Source organism: Protomyctophum bolini (genome assembly GCF_963924005.1).
Source record: "Protomyctophum bolini genome assembly, chromosome: 12".
Classification (NCBI taxonomy): Eukaryota; Metazoa; Chordata; class Actinopteri; order Myctophiformes; family Myctophidae; genus Protomyctophum; species Protomyctophum bolini.
Genome location: NC_137873.1, coordinates 9,776,566 through 9,795,595, shown reverse-complemented (window position 1 = coordinate 9,795,595; position 19,030 = coordinate 9,776,566). Strand labels below are relative to the sequence as shown.

At 41.8% G+C, this 19,030-nt stretch overlaps 1 protein-coding gene across 1 annotated transcript; it reads right to left on the bottom strand.

Annotated features, from left to right (window-relative positions):
- Positions 1-1,233: 1,233 nt before the first annotated feature.
- LOC308326437 (nicastrin-like) lies at positions 1,234-18,912 on the bottom strand. Its single transcript, XM_080779321.1, has 17 exons — positions 18,833-18,912; positions 16,694-16,792; positions 15,054-15,177; positions 14,129-14,256; positions 13,734-13,879; positions 11,351-11,501; positions 10,319-10,431; positions 9,149-9,301; positions 7,934-8,038; positions 7,426-7,503; positions 6,626-6,795; positions 6,392-6,494; positions 5,390-5,488; positions 4,758-4,845; positions 3,987-4,144; positions 3,063-3,278; positions 1,234-2,430 (listed from the first exon to the last, which is right to left on the bottom strand). Exons 1-17 carry the CDS (start codon positions 18,888-18,890, stop codon positions 2,308-2,310), a joined length of 2,112 nt encoding a protein of 703 aa, XP_080635447.1. The 5' UTR covers positions 18,891-18,912; the 3' UTR covers positions 1,234-2,307.
- Between the last annotated feature and the right edge of the window lie 118 nt (positions 18,913-19,030).

The following is a 19,030-nucleotide window of genomic DNA, read 5'->3' as shown; positions in this document are numbered from 1 at the left end:
TGAGTTTGTGTTTGAAATGTACTGTAATTCTGCAAACTGTTAAAGTGTTAATACATATTTCAATCAATCAATCAAGGCTTTGATGTTCTATGACAAAGTTTAAAATCCATCTCCTTCCAACCTATATGAGTCTAACAGTCAGTCAGCCAGCCAGCAAGCCAGCCAGCCAGCCAGCCAGCCAGCCAGCCAGCCAGCCAGCCAGTCAGTCAGTCAGTCAGCCAGCAAGCCAGTCAGTCTCCTCTTCTATACCATTGTAGGCTGTTGATTTAACAGTATTGTACTGCAATCACAAGATCATAAAATATCTCATATTGCTTTCTCTAGCCCCCCCTCCCCCCTCTCTGTGTCTGTAACTGTAAAGAACCCAAACACGTTTTCTACTGAACTTTTCTATATTCTGGGTGAACAGACATTGTTATTATGATCTTATTGTGAAACAAGTCGTTTTCCTTTGAGCCAAATGCTTTTATTTTGAAGGGAGTTTTGTGGGACATAGCTGTCGTGTATTGGTTACTGAAGTCACATGACCAGGAAGCAGGTGACGACAGGTAACATAAATGTATAGGGACACCAAAGGTGATGTAACAGAATGTTATTATTGAGAGTACAGACAACAATAATCTACTGTGCGTGTAATGAACTAGCCCGTTAAGTCTGGATAAGATATTCTATTCTATTTGTAAACGTAGCAACTAGCAAGGTTTATCTATTAATTGAGAAGTAATTCAAGTTTAATATATCTATTCTTGGCGAATGACTACACTACACCCAACACAATCTTTCTTTCATGTGGACTGAGTAAATGACAGGCTGCTCTCTGCTCTGTCAGTGTCACGGTCAATGTAGGTGGTGTTGTTGTCCAGATTAATATATTAATGTGTACAATATTGTATGCTCGCCAGTTGCTCGACAACAAACTAGCCAGTCACAACGCGAATGTTCCTCCGGGCTATGGGCTTTAGAAGCTGCCAGGATCAGTGGCTTCTTCAAAATCAGACTATTTATATGAGACAGACAAGACCATACAGGCAGCTATATATGGCAGACCATACATTTTCTTAAATGATGTACTGTCCTACATTCAATACGCCAATAAACGCAATCACAAATAATGTAGATCTCAGCAAAATGGTTTGTGTTGATCAACAAGTGGGCTGGGAGTAGAAACCAAAGGTGGATCGTGCACAATGGACATGTCAAAATCTTAAACACCATGAATATTGGGACAAGCAGTTGTGTTTTCAGCACGCAGTTCATTTTTTAATTTAATTGTGCGCCTACAAAAGAACTGGAGAAGCATTGTTTTATTTTGTTATCAAGGCAACGAATCATCAAAACTATTCCCCGGTTGGTCAGACATAACCCGCCATGAATGAAACAAACAAACACATACATAAAAAGGTCAAGTATGATGCATATAATCAAAATCTCAAAAAAGAAAAAAAAATCTACCATATTAAAACACTGTGAAATGTGTTTTTAAACTAACAAAATCATACAGTACAACTGTATTTTCATTCTAATCTGGGTGCATTAGTGGTCATTCATGAAACACCCTTAATGGCAGATTTATACTGGGCTGCTCTCTGTAACTGTGTATTGTGCACCGAAACAGCTGGTCAAGTTGTGAGCTTGTGGGTCCGTTACTTTAGGTACGGGACACTGGCACACAAGTAAGTATAAATCAGGCTTAAGTCCATTTCTCTGGAAAGGAAAAATTGTTCCTTTCCATTAGGTCTGCCTGATAAATGAATTAACTACAGACAGAGAAGACAACTATAGTATTGCACATACCATCGTAATCTTTCACACATTTGTACACACTCACAAAAAAATTGCATCTCTCACACTCTCTCTCACCCACACACACACACACACTTTGTACAACTAAAATCACTCATTTATTTCAGTGGTTCACTCATTCACTCTCTCTCACACACAAATTCTAAGTTCCAATGATGCTTAGTGCCTAATCCCATGTTACAGTAAACAAACATTCTTTGCAAATAGAAGGAAAAAAAGAAAAGAATATGAACATCTTTTTACACTTGAGTTGGAGCACTGACAGACCCTGATCCTGAGCCCAGTGCACTTTGATCCTGCTGGGAGTCCAACTCCATCTCCTGCCTCACTCGAGTGAGTCCATTTAAAACATAAAAAAACAACCCTGCTCATTTGTATCTAAACTTTTGAATTGTGAGTTTTAAAAACCAGTCATGTCCATGTTTGTTTGGGAGTAGAAGTTGTAGATGATGTAGTAGTTGTGGGTTTGAAGCCCACCCACTAAGGTGTTGTTGTATTTTTGACTCAGTAGGTGGCGTTGGTGGGTTCCCTGCCCGAGCTAAAGAGCATCTCGGCCTTGGAGCTGATGACGTATGTCAGGAATAGCGATGATAACAGGATACCAATACCCACGCCCAGGGTCAGCATCTGGAGTGATGAGGAAGGTGAGAGAGTGGAAGACAGAGACAAGAGGGAGATATGGAGGGGAAAGATAACCAGAGAAAAGCGGGGAGGACAGGAGTGGTGGAGAGATTGGGGAAGAGAGGGGACAGATGTATAGAGGAGAGAGAGAGATTAAGAGTCATTCTTCTGTTATTCTGCAGAGTCGTGTAAATTCAAATTCAATGTAGTGGATAGAAGAGTGGAGAAAATGGCCGCAAAACCTATGCCTAGTTTGCCTACTGCTTTGGAACCGAATCATATCACTGTACCGATGAAAGACTTCCCTAGGGTCATTGCTTTGGTTCTGCAATGCAGTTATTTATTTTAATCTCCAGTTTTATCTCTTACACTGAATTTAGATGTCACCAGACAAAATCGGTAGGTGGAGCTCCACAATCGACTGGCAACACAAGACTCACTATTCTGGTGTTGCCAGTTGGGGAATAACCTTGTTTCCCCCAGACAGACAGGAAATCACACAATGAGGCTCAGTGGGACGCAATAAACAAGTGGAGCTGAGAAATGTTGCAAACTTTATTCCTTTTCTGTGGGAGATAAGAGTAAGTTCTGGAAGAGGCACAGGGGATAGACTTTGTTAAAAAAATAATAATACTTGCCTCCAGATCGTTGCTGGCGACGAGGAATATGCGTGCTCGGATGAACTTCCACCGAGACTCTGTCCACGTGGAGTAATCTTTGGAGCTGTACTCGAACAGGATGTCCAAGGCCGGCGACACGGCTTTGGAGAGGCGCACAGAGGAGCGCACGCAGTAGCCCTCCGGCATGGTGATGTTGGAAGGAGCCACGCCCTGTACCCACAGGTAGGAATACATCTGAAAGGAAGAGACAACAGATTTACAACAAATCCAAAACAAATGAATCCTATTCAGTATTTTAGCTGTGACGTGAGCGCCCCCTCCTGAGATACTTCCGGGTCCTACTTTTGTGTCGCTTTTGTGTCCCCATGGAGTTATACTGTGGCGCTCCGTCTGACTAAATCTGAGACGAAAACAACCACGAAAGTCTAATTTTACCGCTTTCCTCACAACAACAAAGCTGCGCTGCTCTCCCAAATCTGGCTGTGACAGGCCATCTGCCCCACACGGAATACTATCGCCATATTATTTCATTGTGTCAACTAAATCCTCGTTAATGCAAACTAGATTCAACATACTCAAGCCTGGCTGCAAACATTCTAAATATTCCCCCGAAATATTTTACTGAGCAAATGGACTGTTACCACCTTCAATAATAATGATAATAATAGTCTTTCTTGTCTCCACATCATATATTGTTTTTGTCATGGACACTTGTACAAAACATTAATAATTTTACTCGAGTTGGAAGCAACTCAATGGCTTCCTTTCTGAAAAATAACGTCATTGTAAAAAGATTCACGCGTTTAGGTATTCTATTTACAATGAGATGCAGACGGGAGCTGGTGCCACTTTGACCCGGACGTAACGTAGCACTACAAAATGACGTCAGACTAAAATACTGAATGGTGGCGTCAGAGACGACATGATGTTGACATAACTTACACCCGTATCATTCTCCTTCCGACCCATGCAGTTGTCCTGGGTGATATTAATCACGGTGCCGGTCAGGTTGGCCAGTAAATACTGGACCAGAAGAGTGGGAGTGGAGGTGTGGGATGGGTTGTTCCACACACCCACGTAGTACTCTGGTGGCTCATTCTCTGATAAATAAAGAGACATAGCTTGTCAGAAAGATATAAAAAAGCACCAAAGCATGTTTTAGCATTTCTCCTACATCCACAGGACAGGACAGACCTTTATTGAACCCTCAAGGGATCTTCAGTTGCCAACAACAGATAGGAAAATAGTAAGTCAGGTAAAAATATAGCAAATGCAAAAAGTCATATTGATCGGTCATTTATTAACCGATCATATAGTAATTCATGCAGTAGCCCTCCTGGTATATAACACTGTACACCTTGTAAAACTTGAATTAAGGAAATAAATGGTGATAGGCAAATTGTGTAGTTTGTTTTAGAGTTCAGGTTAAAACAGCAGCTAAAACATTTGGCAGACTGCAGGTGACCTTATGTTACTCCAGCTAATACAATTAATAATGAGTGTGATAGATCTAAGTGTGCAAATGATGTGCATTGTCATATTGTTGACTACCGTCTATGCCATGGCTCTGGGCACACCTGAAAAGCAACACAACATTATGAATTTTATTTGCTCCAGCTCTGTGTTGATTACTAGCCTGCCATGTTTTTCATCTGCAGTAGCATTTATTAACCTGAACTGTAAAATGCCCCTTTAACAAGCAGGTCAACTCACTTAGGATTTTCTGAAGTTCTGGGTGTAACGCCGCCTGGAAAAAGGAGTTGTTTGATCGAACTAGAAATCCATACAGCAACTGGGTGACCTGGGACAGACAGAGAAAGGAGATTGTCATTGGTTCAGCTTATTTCTTCAAGATCAATCATATGTATACATGTAAAAAAATAACGGATTAATGACAGGGACAAAATGCTGTAAAATCACAGGATTGTACCGTTAAAATGACTAGAACTGCATTTTGGAGCTATGCAGTTATATCTGTGGCCAGTTTCACAAATTGTTTTCATACTTGGATTTAAGGTTATATTGAATACAAAAAATACAGTACATTAATTTCTACAATTACTATTGACAATATTCCAAAGCATAACATTTGTATTTACATGGAATTGGATTCCACTAATTAGAAAAACTTGCCTTAAAGTCAATAGCTTTCATTGCAGATGGGTGAAAAGAAAATGTCTTTGTACCTCACTTCAACAAGTCCAAGGCAAAGTTTGTATCACATCATGATAAAATCAAGTTTAGTTTTTGTCTGCATTGGAAAACATAACCCTGACTTTCTTTGCAATTAAAACAACACTACAATGACCATATCTTGCAACATGGCCTCAGTTTGATCATCTTACTATTTGAGGGTCTGCATTGATGGTGGGCAGCTGGGTTTCTGCTCCACCAGCCTGCAGGTAGAGAGAACGGGCAACCGTGGACGCCACCTCCGTCAGTGCCTGGTAATAAAGCAGAGATTAGTACAAAGGAGCCAAAGTTCAGTATAATTTTAATTGAGTGCAATAGAATATATGGACAAAATGTAACTGCACAAGCTTGCGATGCATTGTGAACTTGTAGATTGACTACTGACTACTATTTTTTTTTATTTTAGTTAGTTTTGAAAAAATAAAATAAACACAAAAATAGGGACACCTGGGTCCCTGTTTTGCACCAGTAAGGGGAGGGAGTGGCGGGGGCGGGGGGGCAAGGCGACGGCCCTAGTTACAGTTAGTTGAATCGTCAAAACTCCTCCATTTGATCATCAATTTATTCCATTAGATTAGACAATAGACCATTTTATGGTTGTATACATAATGAAAACATTCTCTGAGGTAAACGAGTTAATGTACATTCTCCATAATAGCCTATAGCCACTATAATGTTTTAGTTTAAACGTAATATGCTACTGCCTATATTCTTCTTGGACAAATATAAAAAGATACTCATATGGAAAGGCTATATTATTTAATAGTTAGAGAAATTTCAACACCAAAGTAGTAGTTGTAGTTTTTCTTTCAACACATGCTTCACGAGTTCATGTTCCACAGCAGTCTCAATCCCGTTGCGCGGCGCCGCCTGGAAAATAGAACTGTGTTCTATCGGCGCGCCAGGCGGCGCCAGGTGACACGGCGCGACGCGGCGGACGGAGCCGGTGTGCGATAGGTTCATTGAAAATAATGGAGGCGGCTGTGTCCACCGCGCGACGCAGCCGGTGTGTTGTGGGCTTCATTCTGCCTTGACTTCTGCACCGACTGCGGTGGGCACGGTGTGCGCTAGCCCCTCCCTCCCCTCACTGGTTTGAAACTGGTTGGTAAAAACGGGGACGCGGGTTAATGTGGTTAAAATACAGTAAGTGGTACCTTGGCTGTGTCCGTGACACGCACAAGCTGTTGCTCTGGGCTCAGGTCCTGTGGATACGTCAAGTTCAGGCTGGCTGCATTATCATACATGCTCTCATAGTACCTGTGGAGTGTGGACACAGGGGAAAACAATTCAAATGTTTTTGTAATATAACAAAATACCGCAATATGTCAGACAATGAATAGGATGATTGGAACAGTATAAAAATACGAGCCAAGGAAAGCCCCAGTCACCTGTTGTTGAACGCGGACTGGTGTGCAGTGATGACAACACCAGGGATGGGCCGAGCTCTCAGAAAACGCTGGAAGGACGAGGGTGGCAGAGGCTGGGAGACAGTGGGCTCAGACACTGTGAATGTGGTGTTCACTGCAGCTTTCTTGAGGTTCTCCAACAGGTTTACTACCTGTTATGGATGGGAAGGATGTGGAAAAGAATCACTCACACAAAGCTATGTATTATTACATGTCTACTAGACATTATGTAATAATAATACTATAACATTGTCTACTATAATATAAAAGTGTGTATACCATTTGCATTGTAAAAGCCTCTGTGATCAATACATCTTGGTAGTACTACTGTTCTTTAAACTTTGATGACATTGTCACACAGCGACAATAGCCAATCTATCGTGTTGTGAGCTGCTACTTAAAACAAATTTAATATTTTTGAAAATGTTAACCACTTTCAACCTGGCATCACAATTTTGGTTCCACGTTTCTGTTATGGTTCTAGTACATAGTACTAGTTCTAGTACTTAGACCAAATAATTACACAAGACACTCGTTTGCATCTCAGTAGAAACGTTCTCACAGTGATGCGCTACACTACAGTCTACACCAGTGGTTCAGGAAACCTCAGGGGTCCTTGAGGGGGTTCCAAATGGGCCCTTACAGGTCTGTTAACGAAGAGAGCACAGATGGTTGCATGTGTGCACTCTATTGGGTTCCTTGACATTAAATGTTTTAGAACCCCTGCTCAACATAGGAAAACGTTCATACACAGTAACAACACACACAGCTACAGTACAAACCTGCCCATCAATGCTGGCGTTCCTCCTGGACACCGGGTCGGAGTGGAGCCACAGGTTGGGGCCGTTACGAAGCCCCACCTTCAAGCAGAATTGAGAAACCAATGGGAAATATGGTTCATAGAGAGATCGGGTTACAACTGCACAATAGACACTTACATAAAAGAGCAGCGAGTTAAATAAAGAACAAAAGGTGTGTGTGTAAGGTGATGTTGAAACCCAATCAGCCTTATTGAGGGTACTCGTTTTACAATAAAGACAGTGAGCGGCAAGGATGGGATTTTGTGCATTGGCCTATCCAATTCCGCAGTGACTTATGAATGATGAATTCAGGGTAATGCATGATGAAAATGCACATCTATGCTGTGACCAAGATGTCTGTGATAGTATACTATGACTATACTCAATAATCAAGGTGCTGATAACCACTCCAACATGGGTTACATGGCTGTCGTCGATTACAATGCGTTTCATCGAGGTTTGCGTCATCGAGACGTATACAGTTACATACCTGTCCGACCTCAAGAACCGAGTGAACATTGTCCAGGTCGATGGCAAACCGCTTGTTCTCCATCTCATACACCATACGTGAGCTACCGATGTAGTCAAAGGCTTCCTGGGGTCGGAGGGGAAATTGCTGATTAATGCCACATCGAAAAAACTAAATGAAGCAATGGAAATATTGTGTGTGTGTGTGTGTATGATGGGGGCGTTATGATCATAAGATCGAGCCCCATAATCCATTATGTGTCGGTGTCCTGCTGCTCAGCTCATTCACTGTGTGCTACTCTGGATAGGATAACAACACCTCAAAATGGATATGTAACATGAAACTAAGCACAGGAAATGCTGTCCTAAATACATGGCTGGCACACCTTAGAAGACGCAACTATGAAATGGTGAACATGAATCAGGTCAACAGCCTGTTTAAGAGCTGTCTGGTAACACGTCTGTGAGTCAAGAGTAGGGAGGATAAGATCGAGCCCCATAATCCATTATGTGTCGGTGTCCTGCTGCTCAGCTCATTCACTGTGTGCTACTCTGGATAGGATAACAACACCTCAAAATGGATATGTAACATGAAACTAAGCACAGGAAATGCTGTCCTAAATACATGGCTGGCACACCTTAGAAGACGCAACTATGAAATGGTGAACATGAATCAGGTCAACAGCCTGTTTAAGAGCTGTCTGGTAACACGTCTGTGAGTCAAGAGTAGGGAGGATAAGACTGTTCCAGATGAGTACATGTACTACAGGTAGAGTAGGTTAGATTTACAGCTGTAGATCTGCCCTTTGATCTGACTGTCAAAACTGTCAACGCGAAAAGGCACATAAATGTCAATTCCCAGACCATGAGAACTCGGTGAAGAACCCACCTCTTCTCTTTTCAGAGTTATGTTCTTCTAGCTCTTTAACTCTTACAACTCTAAGCTTTCTTGCTTCAATTCCTTTTTAACTCTTATCTCTTGATTAAAATCTTTTTTGCTCTCTTCTTTCTTAGCTCTTTTGACTTTCTCGTCTTTGATTACTTAGTTAGCGGCCTTCTTTATGCCCATACCACCTTTTCTAATCCTCTTGGATCACAGTAAATGATTTGTAGCACTGTGTCAAGCTTAACATTATCGTTTGCTTTCAATGTTGGCAATCTAAAAGCAAGCTTATTTCTACAGCTGGATCAGAGAGTTGGCCAAAGGCCTAGAGAGTAACTCAGTGGAAGTACTGACCCCCTGAAAGAAAGCATAGAGAATGGTGCGTGGCAGGTTGGCGTCCTCTGTGGCGTCCCGCAAGGCGTGGGCAGCAGCCAGCAGAGTGATGAAGCCTGACACTCCGGACTCGGCTCCGGGGCCAACCTCTGAGAAGAATGACCTGCTGTCCAGCTAGGAGAGGAAAGGAGAAGAGAGAGGTTCGGAGAGGAGGAGACGGGAAGAAGAGAGGAGCAAAGAGGGAAGACAGAAGGTAAGGGAAGGGAATGTCAGGGTGTATGGAATAAAGTAGTAGGGAGGTAAAGGAGCGGAGATGGAAAAGCTGATGAGTGAAGATCATATCTGGGTAAGTACTTCAGCTTAACATGTCGTGGCCTATTTTATGGTTCCATCAATCAAAAGGTGCCCGTAAATTATGCAGGAATGTAGACTCTGTCTGGTCTCTGGGCCTACTCGTACGGCACAAGAAGGGTTTCACTCCCTACAAAGAAATACCTTGCATGGGTAAAACATTCACTTTAACATGTCCATTATGAATTTAAAACAGCTCAAATTACTGAAACATAAATTGATGAAATTGAGTCCTTTATAGATGAAGTTTAGTTTTTTTCTATCTTTTGTACCTTATTCTTATTGTATTGGTTTTGTGTAAACACCGTATTTGTTACCATTGGTCGTTGTCTCTGTTAAATGCAGAGCAACTTCAATGTTTTAGCTGATAACAAGATCTTGTCTGTTTCAAATTTAAATTATCTGTTTTTATTGTATACATTTTTATGTGGACCCCAGGAAGACTAGCGACCACTTTGCGGAAGCTAATTGGGATCCGAATAAAGAATAAAGAATTGCATTCAGGATTTTCTTTAGCTACTTGTATTTTCTAAGACTGCAGAAAGCCCCATCCTGGGGCTCCACTGGCCTAGCGGTTAGGCGCATACCACATATACAGTAGGCTATAATGCAGCCTGACAGCGAGTTGCAGGTTTGATTCCCAGGCATGACTTTTGCTGTGTATCACTCTGTCCCTCTGCAGAAATGCCCCAAAAAATATATATATAAAAAATAAAACCACATCCAGCCAAATAAATACAGGAAAACATAGTGTATGTACAGCTAAAAACTATGGAACTATGAAAACAAATAACTGTTGTCTTGATAAGACACACACAGTAGGCAGTTTGAGTTACTCACCCTGGTTGCTGCTATGACCACAGACTCGTTCTCCTTGTGGCCCTTTGCAGTGTCATTTATGGCCTTGGTAGAAGCCCACACATTATAGCCACCCAAAGGATCACACACCATCTCTAAATACAGAGAGAAACATGGGATTATTGTCAGACATGCATAATTCACATGCCATGATATACTCACAATAAAAATGTAAAGAATCACACACATTATCTAATATTGTTTACTCTGAGTGCTTTTGAACACACCAGGAAAATACAATACACCAACCATCACTTTCTTTTGTCACAACAGCACGCTAAACCAAAATCAGCAAAACTCTAAACAAAAGACTGGAAGAACCCAGCCAGACATAACGCAATACTTACTACATGTACTGCCAATAAACCGACGAGATTACGTTGGAGAGGGGACTTTTTTATCCTGAGGCAACTAAAACCAAAACATTTTTTTACTTGGCTCATGTGTGACCTAAGAAAATAGCAGCATTTTAGAGGGAAATACAGTATATATATATATAGGCATTTGTATACTAAAGTGAGTTGTGTATAAAGTGCCTCCTCTGTGCCCTTCCTCCAAGGCTTGTTGGAGGCCATACACAGCCTGAGAATCAGTGCTGTCTGAGGATACATTCAGAGCAAAAAAGTCCCTTAACCCATTCTGACCGGGCACCCATTTTGGTGTTGGCATCATGTTATGCTTTAGCTATTGAAAAATAGCAGATCTACAAGCTCATATCGCGCCACCGAGTGGCGCGATACGAGCTTGTAGGTCTGCTATTTTTGAAAAATTCGAAGAACGACTGACATTTTTTTAATCTGATCTCAGGTCAGAATGGGTTAATCAGACCAGTGTGTGTCCCGTGGAAACCTCGTATGAATCTGATCTCAGGTCAGAATGGGTTAACCGAGAGGGCTGGTCACACCAGACCACTTCAGGCTCTAGCAGTGGAACTACACTCATATTGATTCACCAGTGGGTGCAATTTGTTATGTGCAAGCTTGAGTGTGCATGTGTGCAAAGTGCATTACCTACCTGGGTTAATGCTGAAGCTGAAGTTGATGTCATTGCGTCTCATGCAGGTGGCCGTGTCGGTCACAGCGTGCATGTGGGAATAGAGCTGCATGGCACACAGCGGGTACTCAGGGGTTCCGTTGTTCATGATCTGGTTATGCTTCTGGTAGCACTGTTGGGTGTGGATGGAGACAAACCGACGGTACAACAGGTGCTTTAGTGAGGAGGTGTAAGGCCATTAAGCCCATCCTAAAACAATCCACTGCCTTAAAACCCTTAAGCCCCCTATATAGTACTGTACTTCATCTTCATCATACAACAAATAGACGATCTCCAAGCTCACAGCACGTTGTGAGCTTGGAGATCTGCAGTAACAAATATTTTTGTCTATAATGACATGGCCAAAATAGGGATGCCATGGTTTAAAGTGGTTAAACACAAGTTTGAGGTTTATACCCCTAAAGCCGTAATATAGACCAAAAGCTAGGCTCACACTACAGGATAATCGGGGAGATTCTGGGTTGGAAAGGCCCATCTCGACAATTGCGGTGCCGGATCTTGGTTAGAGAGCAACCGATTATCTGCCCAGATGAGCCTGTAGAGTGTGAGGGGTTCACAGATCCAATCTTAATATCTCCCGATCTGCTCAGACGCTTTGGGGCCACCGCAATCATTATCAAACATGCTTGATGCTTATCTGGAATGGTCGATAGCCAAGAGAAACAAATCTACAGTGTAGCGGAGAGTTGACAGTCGCTTCTGCCTTCATTGTTGTGGTGGGCAAGACAATACTCTTAATATCTTGGAAGTGTGTGAAGCGCAATTATTTAAAAATCTTTGTAGCCTGTGCACTGTGCATGTTTGAGATTATAGAGAAGTGCAGGATGCAACCCGATTTCAAAATGGGTTTGACATTTTAAACTCTTGCAGTGTGCCCAGCTTCATACAATAACCATAATCCTGATGAATAGCAATAAATACACCATTACATTTGTTTAATATATATATATATAATATATATAGTATATCTCGTACATTTGTATTAATTTTTATGCTTTTAAATCCCTAAACCACTTTCTTTCTTTCATATCACACGAAGCACCTTGAATTGCCTTTGTGTAAGAATTGCACTACACAACTTGCCTTGCCTTTAAGCCAACGGCTGAAACCAAGTGTTGAGGTGAAAGGAAGTTAAAGTAGGTCATGTGAGCTCAGCGGCTTGGTGGTGACATTATGGTTTTAAACATCAACGTCAGGCTCTGTGTCAACTTGAATTAAAAATAAGAGTCCAAAGTGAAGCACACACATCCCAACAAAAAACTAATCAGGTGCTGAACAACGATACAATACATACATAGGAGAAGGAAGGGAATGGTTTGACCACTGTGGGTCTTTATCAGGTCTGGTGAGTTACAGTGTGCGAACTTCCCTTCCTTTTTCAACTTTAATTAAATTAAGATACTTACTAGATCCCCTAGAATTTCCCTCAACAACAAATCTCTTTTTAGGAAAACAGCCGATCGAAAAGCTAATACAGCAATGTGTTCTGAGCTTGTAGATCGGCTATTTTTGCGGAACATCAACATTCCACAGTAACCAAGCAGTAATTATTTCCACTTTCTTTCTTAAAGTGTTCATAAATTCCGCATATTGTCCCGTCTTGACAGAGTAATGCCATTGGTCACACTTTACATAAAAAGTGTCTTTCCAATTTTTGTATATTGCCGCAGTCGGGTGGAAACTGTCACTTTGTATGTCTACCATTTTTTCCTTTTTTAGTATTTAAAAAACATTTAAAAATAGGGACAATAGCCGATGTAAGCTTGTAAATCAGCTATTTCAACAACCTTTGTGCGATACTCTTGTGGGTGACGTTACTTCAATGTATAAGTAGTAGGGCATTAATTTACAATGAAACATAAAAAGTAGAAATGTGGAGATGCAAGGTTTCTATTCAGCAACGATATACAAGGTTTTCCACTCAACAGCGACAGTATATTCGTAGATAAAGAAAGAAAAACAGGTGCGCTTCCTCTGGAAACTGCCCTTGGTTGAGGCAGTGGGTGCTCAGCTTTGGAAATAATTTAACTCATAGACCAACTAAATGGAAAAAGCGGAACTCTAAAATAAAAGATGCAAGACTGGGTCAGATGCAATTTCTCATGTTTATTTACGAACACTGATGCGTTTCGGCAGAGCCTTCTTCAGAGCAGACTAAAACGTTTAAAAAGTTTAGTCTACTCTGAAGAAGGCTCTGCTGAAACGCGTCAGTATGAGAAATTGCATCTGAGCCAGTCTTGCATCTTATATTTTGGAGTGCCTACATTTTCCATTTAGTTGGTTTATGAGTTAAGCATATTGGTAGACATTGGTGAATATGTGCCAAACAGATCAACAGGCTTACCTGTCGTATGAATTCGGTCTCGTTGTCGTTTTTCAGGGAGAAGACGGGGAAGCCAAACTCCTCGTAGGAGAGCCCGTTTCCATTGGGGTTCCATAATGTGGCGTTACAGTGGGCCAGGCTGGGGTCGTAGCTCTCTGAATAGACGCCTGTAATGACACATGAGAGGACCGATCAGCAATTCAAGGTTTACAGTGTCAATGGTGACGCTTCCACTGTGTCAGTTCCCATTACTGTTATACACTGTACAATTAGGGCTACAACAGTTATATTGGTTGTTGTTGCGGTTAAACTTGCTGAAGAAAGCTAAAGACAAGGTTGCTACAAACATAACGGTCAGTGAAAGGCATTTTGGTCCATTGCAACATTGTATCATTGGTTGCTTTGGTGTGACTCACCCGTGTTCTCGTTGGGACAGGTGGTGTGAGGAGAGAAGCCCAGGGGGCCCCCGGGGTTCTCAATGGGTGCTATCACAGCAACCCCAGCCACCCTGCGGGGGGCGCTCTTCAGCTTCAACATGTTGGGCCTGAGGAGCATGAACCAATGGATCCATTTTAGAATAAACATTTACCCATTTGGTATGAGAAATCGTGTGGATCTCGGAATGCACATGGGAACGGATCGCAGACTTCATGTGGCCAGCCTGTGATGTCAGCCGTCTATGACATGTCCAAGATGTAGGACTCCAAATCTGAGCAAGGTTTCAGCCCCGATCCAGACCCGTTGACTTCCATTATGAAGTCAAGTTTAAGAACATAATGGGAAAACAAATGAGTGGATGTACTAAGTTAGCTGACTGTAAGTGTGGAAGAACGGCATCATGTAGTATTTTAACTGTAGTAGGTAGTATGATGATATCATTGTGTGTGTGTGACACATACTTCCCACAGATTACAACCACACACGGAGATTTTGAAAACATGACCAATGACAAAAAACTCCCATATCTGCTGGGCGAAGTACAACAATGTGCAAACACAGCAGCAAGATTTGTGAGTTGCTGTGATAGGAGAAGGATATCAAATGGAACACAACCACCCTAAAGACTAATCATTGTGTATATTCCTGCACTATACCTGCATCAAGTGATCTTGGTACACAGAAGTTGATCTATTGAAGATTCTGACCTTCAAAGTACATCATTTTTGTTCTGATTGTATTGCTGTATCGTTGTATTGTTCTTTCTGCTTTGGCAATGTAAACGTATGTTTTCTCATGCCAATAAAGCCCTTTGAATTGAATTGAATTGAATTTAAATTGAAATTGAAATTGTGTGTGTGTGTGTGTGACTGTGTGGGTGTGTGTGTGTACACATGTTTGCACCTGGTAAACAACTGGGCCTCCATAATAACCATATAAGGAGGAGTGGGCCCATCACGCAGGACCCACTCCAAGTCGTCCTCTCGTTCCAACACATGGATCACGCCTACATCACCAGATATAGAGGCTGGAAAAACAACAAGCACAAATAATGGTTCCACATCAGTTCAGGCAGAAACGTGTGGATGGATGAAGCAATTCAAAGTGACAACATGTTGCAGCCGAGTACAGTATTTTGACCCACACAGCCTTGATTGTACAAAGATTGAAGATTGTACAAATGAGAAGTAGAGAATCTAGACCAGAGATATATCAGAAACATGGTATAGATGAGAATACTGCACTTTATACACAACTCAAAACGCTGCTATTTTCTTAGGGCACACATGAGCCAAGTAAAACGTTGTTTTGGTCTTAGCCTTAAAATAGATATAGTTTGCATACTTATTACTTACTTTGCACATTTTGGACCCATTTTGTATTCCTGTGTAATGTATTGACTGCTTGTTTTCATGTTTGTTGAAATTAGCTAAATCCGGTGTATTTATATTACATTGGTCAGGTCATTAATATGCAGTGTCCCGTCAAAAGAAAGAAATAAAGATTATATGCCGAACTGAGAAACTGTCTTTGATGACACTGTTTTAAAGGAGAATTCCATACTAAAAGGCTTTCTTACCTTTCTTTGTAGTTGTTACGTCCCCATCAAAGAGGTCCAGGTGTTATTTTGTGCAAAAGTTCCTTATTGGCTATTTCCCCTACCATAAGCCCTAAATGAATGGGATGTATGGGGTGTTGTGCTAATTTGCTTATTTCCATCGCTCAAAATTATATATTTTTTGTATATATCCTCTCTTCATAATGTAAATAATAACCCAAGCGGCACACTTTACTACTTATTTAGATGGAAATAAGCGAATTAGCACAACCCCCCATACATCTGACTACTGGCCAATCACAGTGCGTCTTTTCAGGGACTTCCGCAATGCTTCGCAAGGAAATCTCTGGAAAATTGTGCCTTCAATTTTGACACGCGCCCCAGAGCCGGAAGAGGTGTCTATCTTTATTGCGACCGAAGGTCGCAGTTAACTATGGAATCGTGCATTTCAAGTCAGTTTGTGTGTTGGTCGGGCACGTGACATCCTCAGGGATGGAGATCAATATTAATTTAAGCCCATATATGGAAATCCCTGATGTCATCAATATTGTCATGTACATCCGACCTCAAACCCTTAGATCTCCATATATGGAGCTGACCTGTTCTGATATTCTATATGTTGATCCTTTCTCATCCATCCTTCTTCTTCGACGTCTCCTTTTTTACTACGTCGTCCTCAGACGAGCCCTCCATCGGCGTCCGAAAATTAAGATATTACCCCCCATGCCGCTCGCCCAGCAGTCTGCTATCACCCAAGCGGATATGTTGATCTGACCCCCTATTCCAAAGCGCCAGCACTCACCCAGCAGTCTGCTGTCACCCAGATGGATGCGTGCACGCAACCTCGCAACCTTACTGTTATGTCTATGGTTTTAAGAGTGTGTGTGTGTGTGTGTGTGACTGTGTGTGTGTGTGTGTGTGTGTGTGTGTGTGTGTGTGTGTGTGTGTGTGTGTGTGTGTGTGTGTGTGTGTTTGTGTTACTCACACTGGCAACCTATCTGATGGGTTGCATTGAGCAGTCTGACACATGGGACTGTGTGGTTGAGTTCTATGTAGATCTTCTTGTCCACGTTACAGGTGACACCTGCAAGGAAAACACAACATCAGGGTTTGATTCAGACCAAATAAAGAGGGACCCCAATTACCCCACCGGACCAGGCCTTCCGGTTAGAGTGTCCGCCCAGACACTCTGCGGAGCTCGATTCCCGGCTGGGTAATACCAAAGAGCAGGGACCCAAGATTGCCTCCCTGCTTGGCAATTCAGCAGTCAGCATCACAGGTTAGACTGGGGGTAAGTCCCTGCGACATACTACCGTCATGTCCAGGGGGGGTACAGTATGCGCCGTACACGTCAATCTGCCTCACGCTACAGAAACCCTATGAGCCTCATGGCTCGGCAAGCCTTACCGACAATGAAGTTGACCGTCAGAAGGTAGCTCATAACATGTCTACAGTGGACTTTTATTGAACAAAAACCTGACACAAGAGGATGATGCTTTCCCTACAGCTGCAATGGTGGCGAGTTTAACGTCGTTCGGATGAATGGGCCGTTAAGGCTTGGTATTGCAACTCTAGATGTCAGATAGCGAAAATACCACCAAAGAATTGAATATTTTGAATCACTACATTGTTCTCACTGCACTCTACTTGATATAATAATATACCCTGTTATTTGTTGCAGGCACATGCACACATAAGACATCAAAGGGGGCTTGAGCCCCTGCCCTTTCCGTCTGTAAAACAACTGCCCTCTCCAGTCTCCAGACCATGAATGCAACATGTACTCTGGTGAATAAAAAATGCAAATACCATGCAATACCCCGAAGGCAGCATTCAGGAGAATTAACTTTTTCTGAACTCTCCTTAACTTGAACGCAGCGTTATACCTTTAAAGTAAGTGTCCTCTGTGTAGAAATCCATGTCGTACGCAGCATCTCCAGTAGCTAAAGAGTGTGGGATCGTGTCCCTAAAATAGCTGATCTACGAGCTCACAACGTATCGTGAGGTTGTAGATCCGCCATTTTTCCCCCAAAAGTGCCCTTTTAGGGAATTTCAGCCCCTGCCTCTCTAACATTCTCTGCACGTCCCAAATGTGTTGACTAGGGTTCATGCCACTCTGGTGGATACTAAAAGCCTACATTTTAATTGTTGTATTTGACAAGCTTATTGAAGTCAGCATCAGCTGCCACTCAAACTAAGTACTAAGCTAATTCTTTCACCCAAACACAAATTGGCCTTGTTCCTTTATGGAGTTATGGATGGGGTTTACAGTAAGTAACCAAAGACCATCGCTCAATCATGGCTTTTATCTGTGAAATACAGCACAAGTCCTAATGTTTGCTTGCTATTGACAAATTGTGTCAAAACAAGGACAATTCAATTCAATTTATAAAATAAAATAAAACTGAGCCTTGATTGAGGCCAAAACATACAAAAATCTGTGTGAAGCTAGCCAAACACGCACAGTAATTTAGCCACTACTTGACATGCCCTTTGTTATACATATACATCCAACACCTGGTCCTATTTGTAATTACATTCTATAGTCATGTTTTGATGTTATGAATCACACGGTTCAAGTTCATATAATCCACTGTGTGTGGGGTAATCACGAGTGGTCACGCTGATATTCGCTGGTGGTGCTGGAGGGGAAGTATTCATCCAACTCACATACCGCAATGTATCTGTGTCATTTTAATTTAGATTGTAGTTTTGGCTATTCAAAAATATCTGATCAGATCTACAAGCTCACGGCGCGGTTGTTGAACATTAAAAAAAAAAATCTTTAAAGTGTTTGTAATTTAGAATCACGAAAAAGTGTGATAACTACTGATTTTAGAAGCCATTTTCAGAATCGGCCTCAGATCTTTAAGCGTTAAAGCACATGAGATCATGGTTCACTGACGGTTGAATAATATCTCACCATTATGTAACTTAAACAATAATAATACGGGAACAGATCTTTGTTACAGACAGCTAGCATGTAGCATTCAGTCAGCATCCTAATCATGATGAATAACAATGATTGAAAACAAAGAAAACGTAACCAAAACTGCCACATAGTCATAGAAATGAACAAACACGTAGCTTCGCCAATTCAAACACAGGCAGAACAACAACTTACCGTCGAAAAGCCAATATATTAGGAAAATAAGAACCCATTTGGGCGATAGCTGATCCATCTTCCTGGTTGAGAAACAAAAAAACTCGCAGGAAGTGTCACATGAGAGAATCCTCCGGGTTCTGTCATTTGGTTCCGGCCGCTTTAACAGCACGATTGAGTTGAAATGCATTTTCCTTTATTTGATAAAGCGAGTAAACG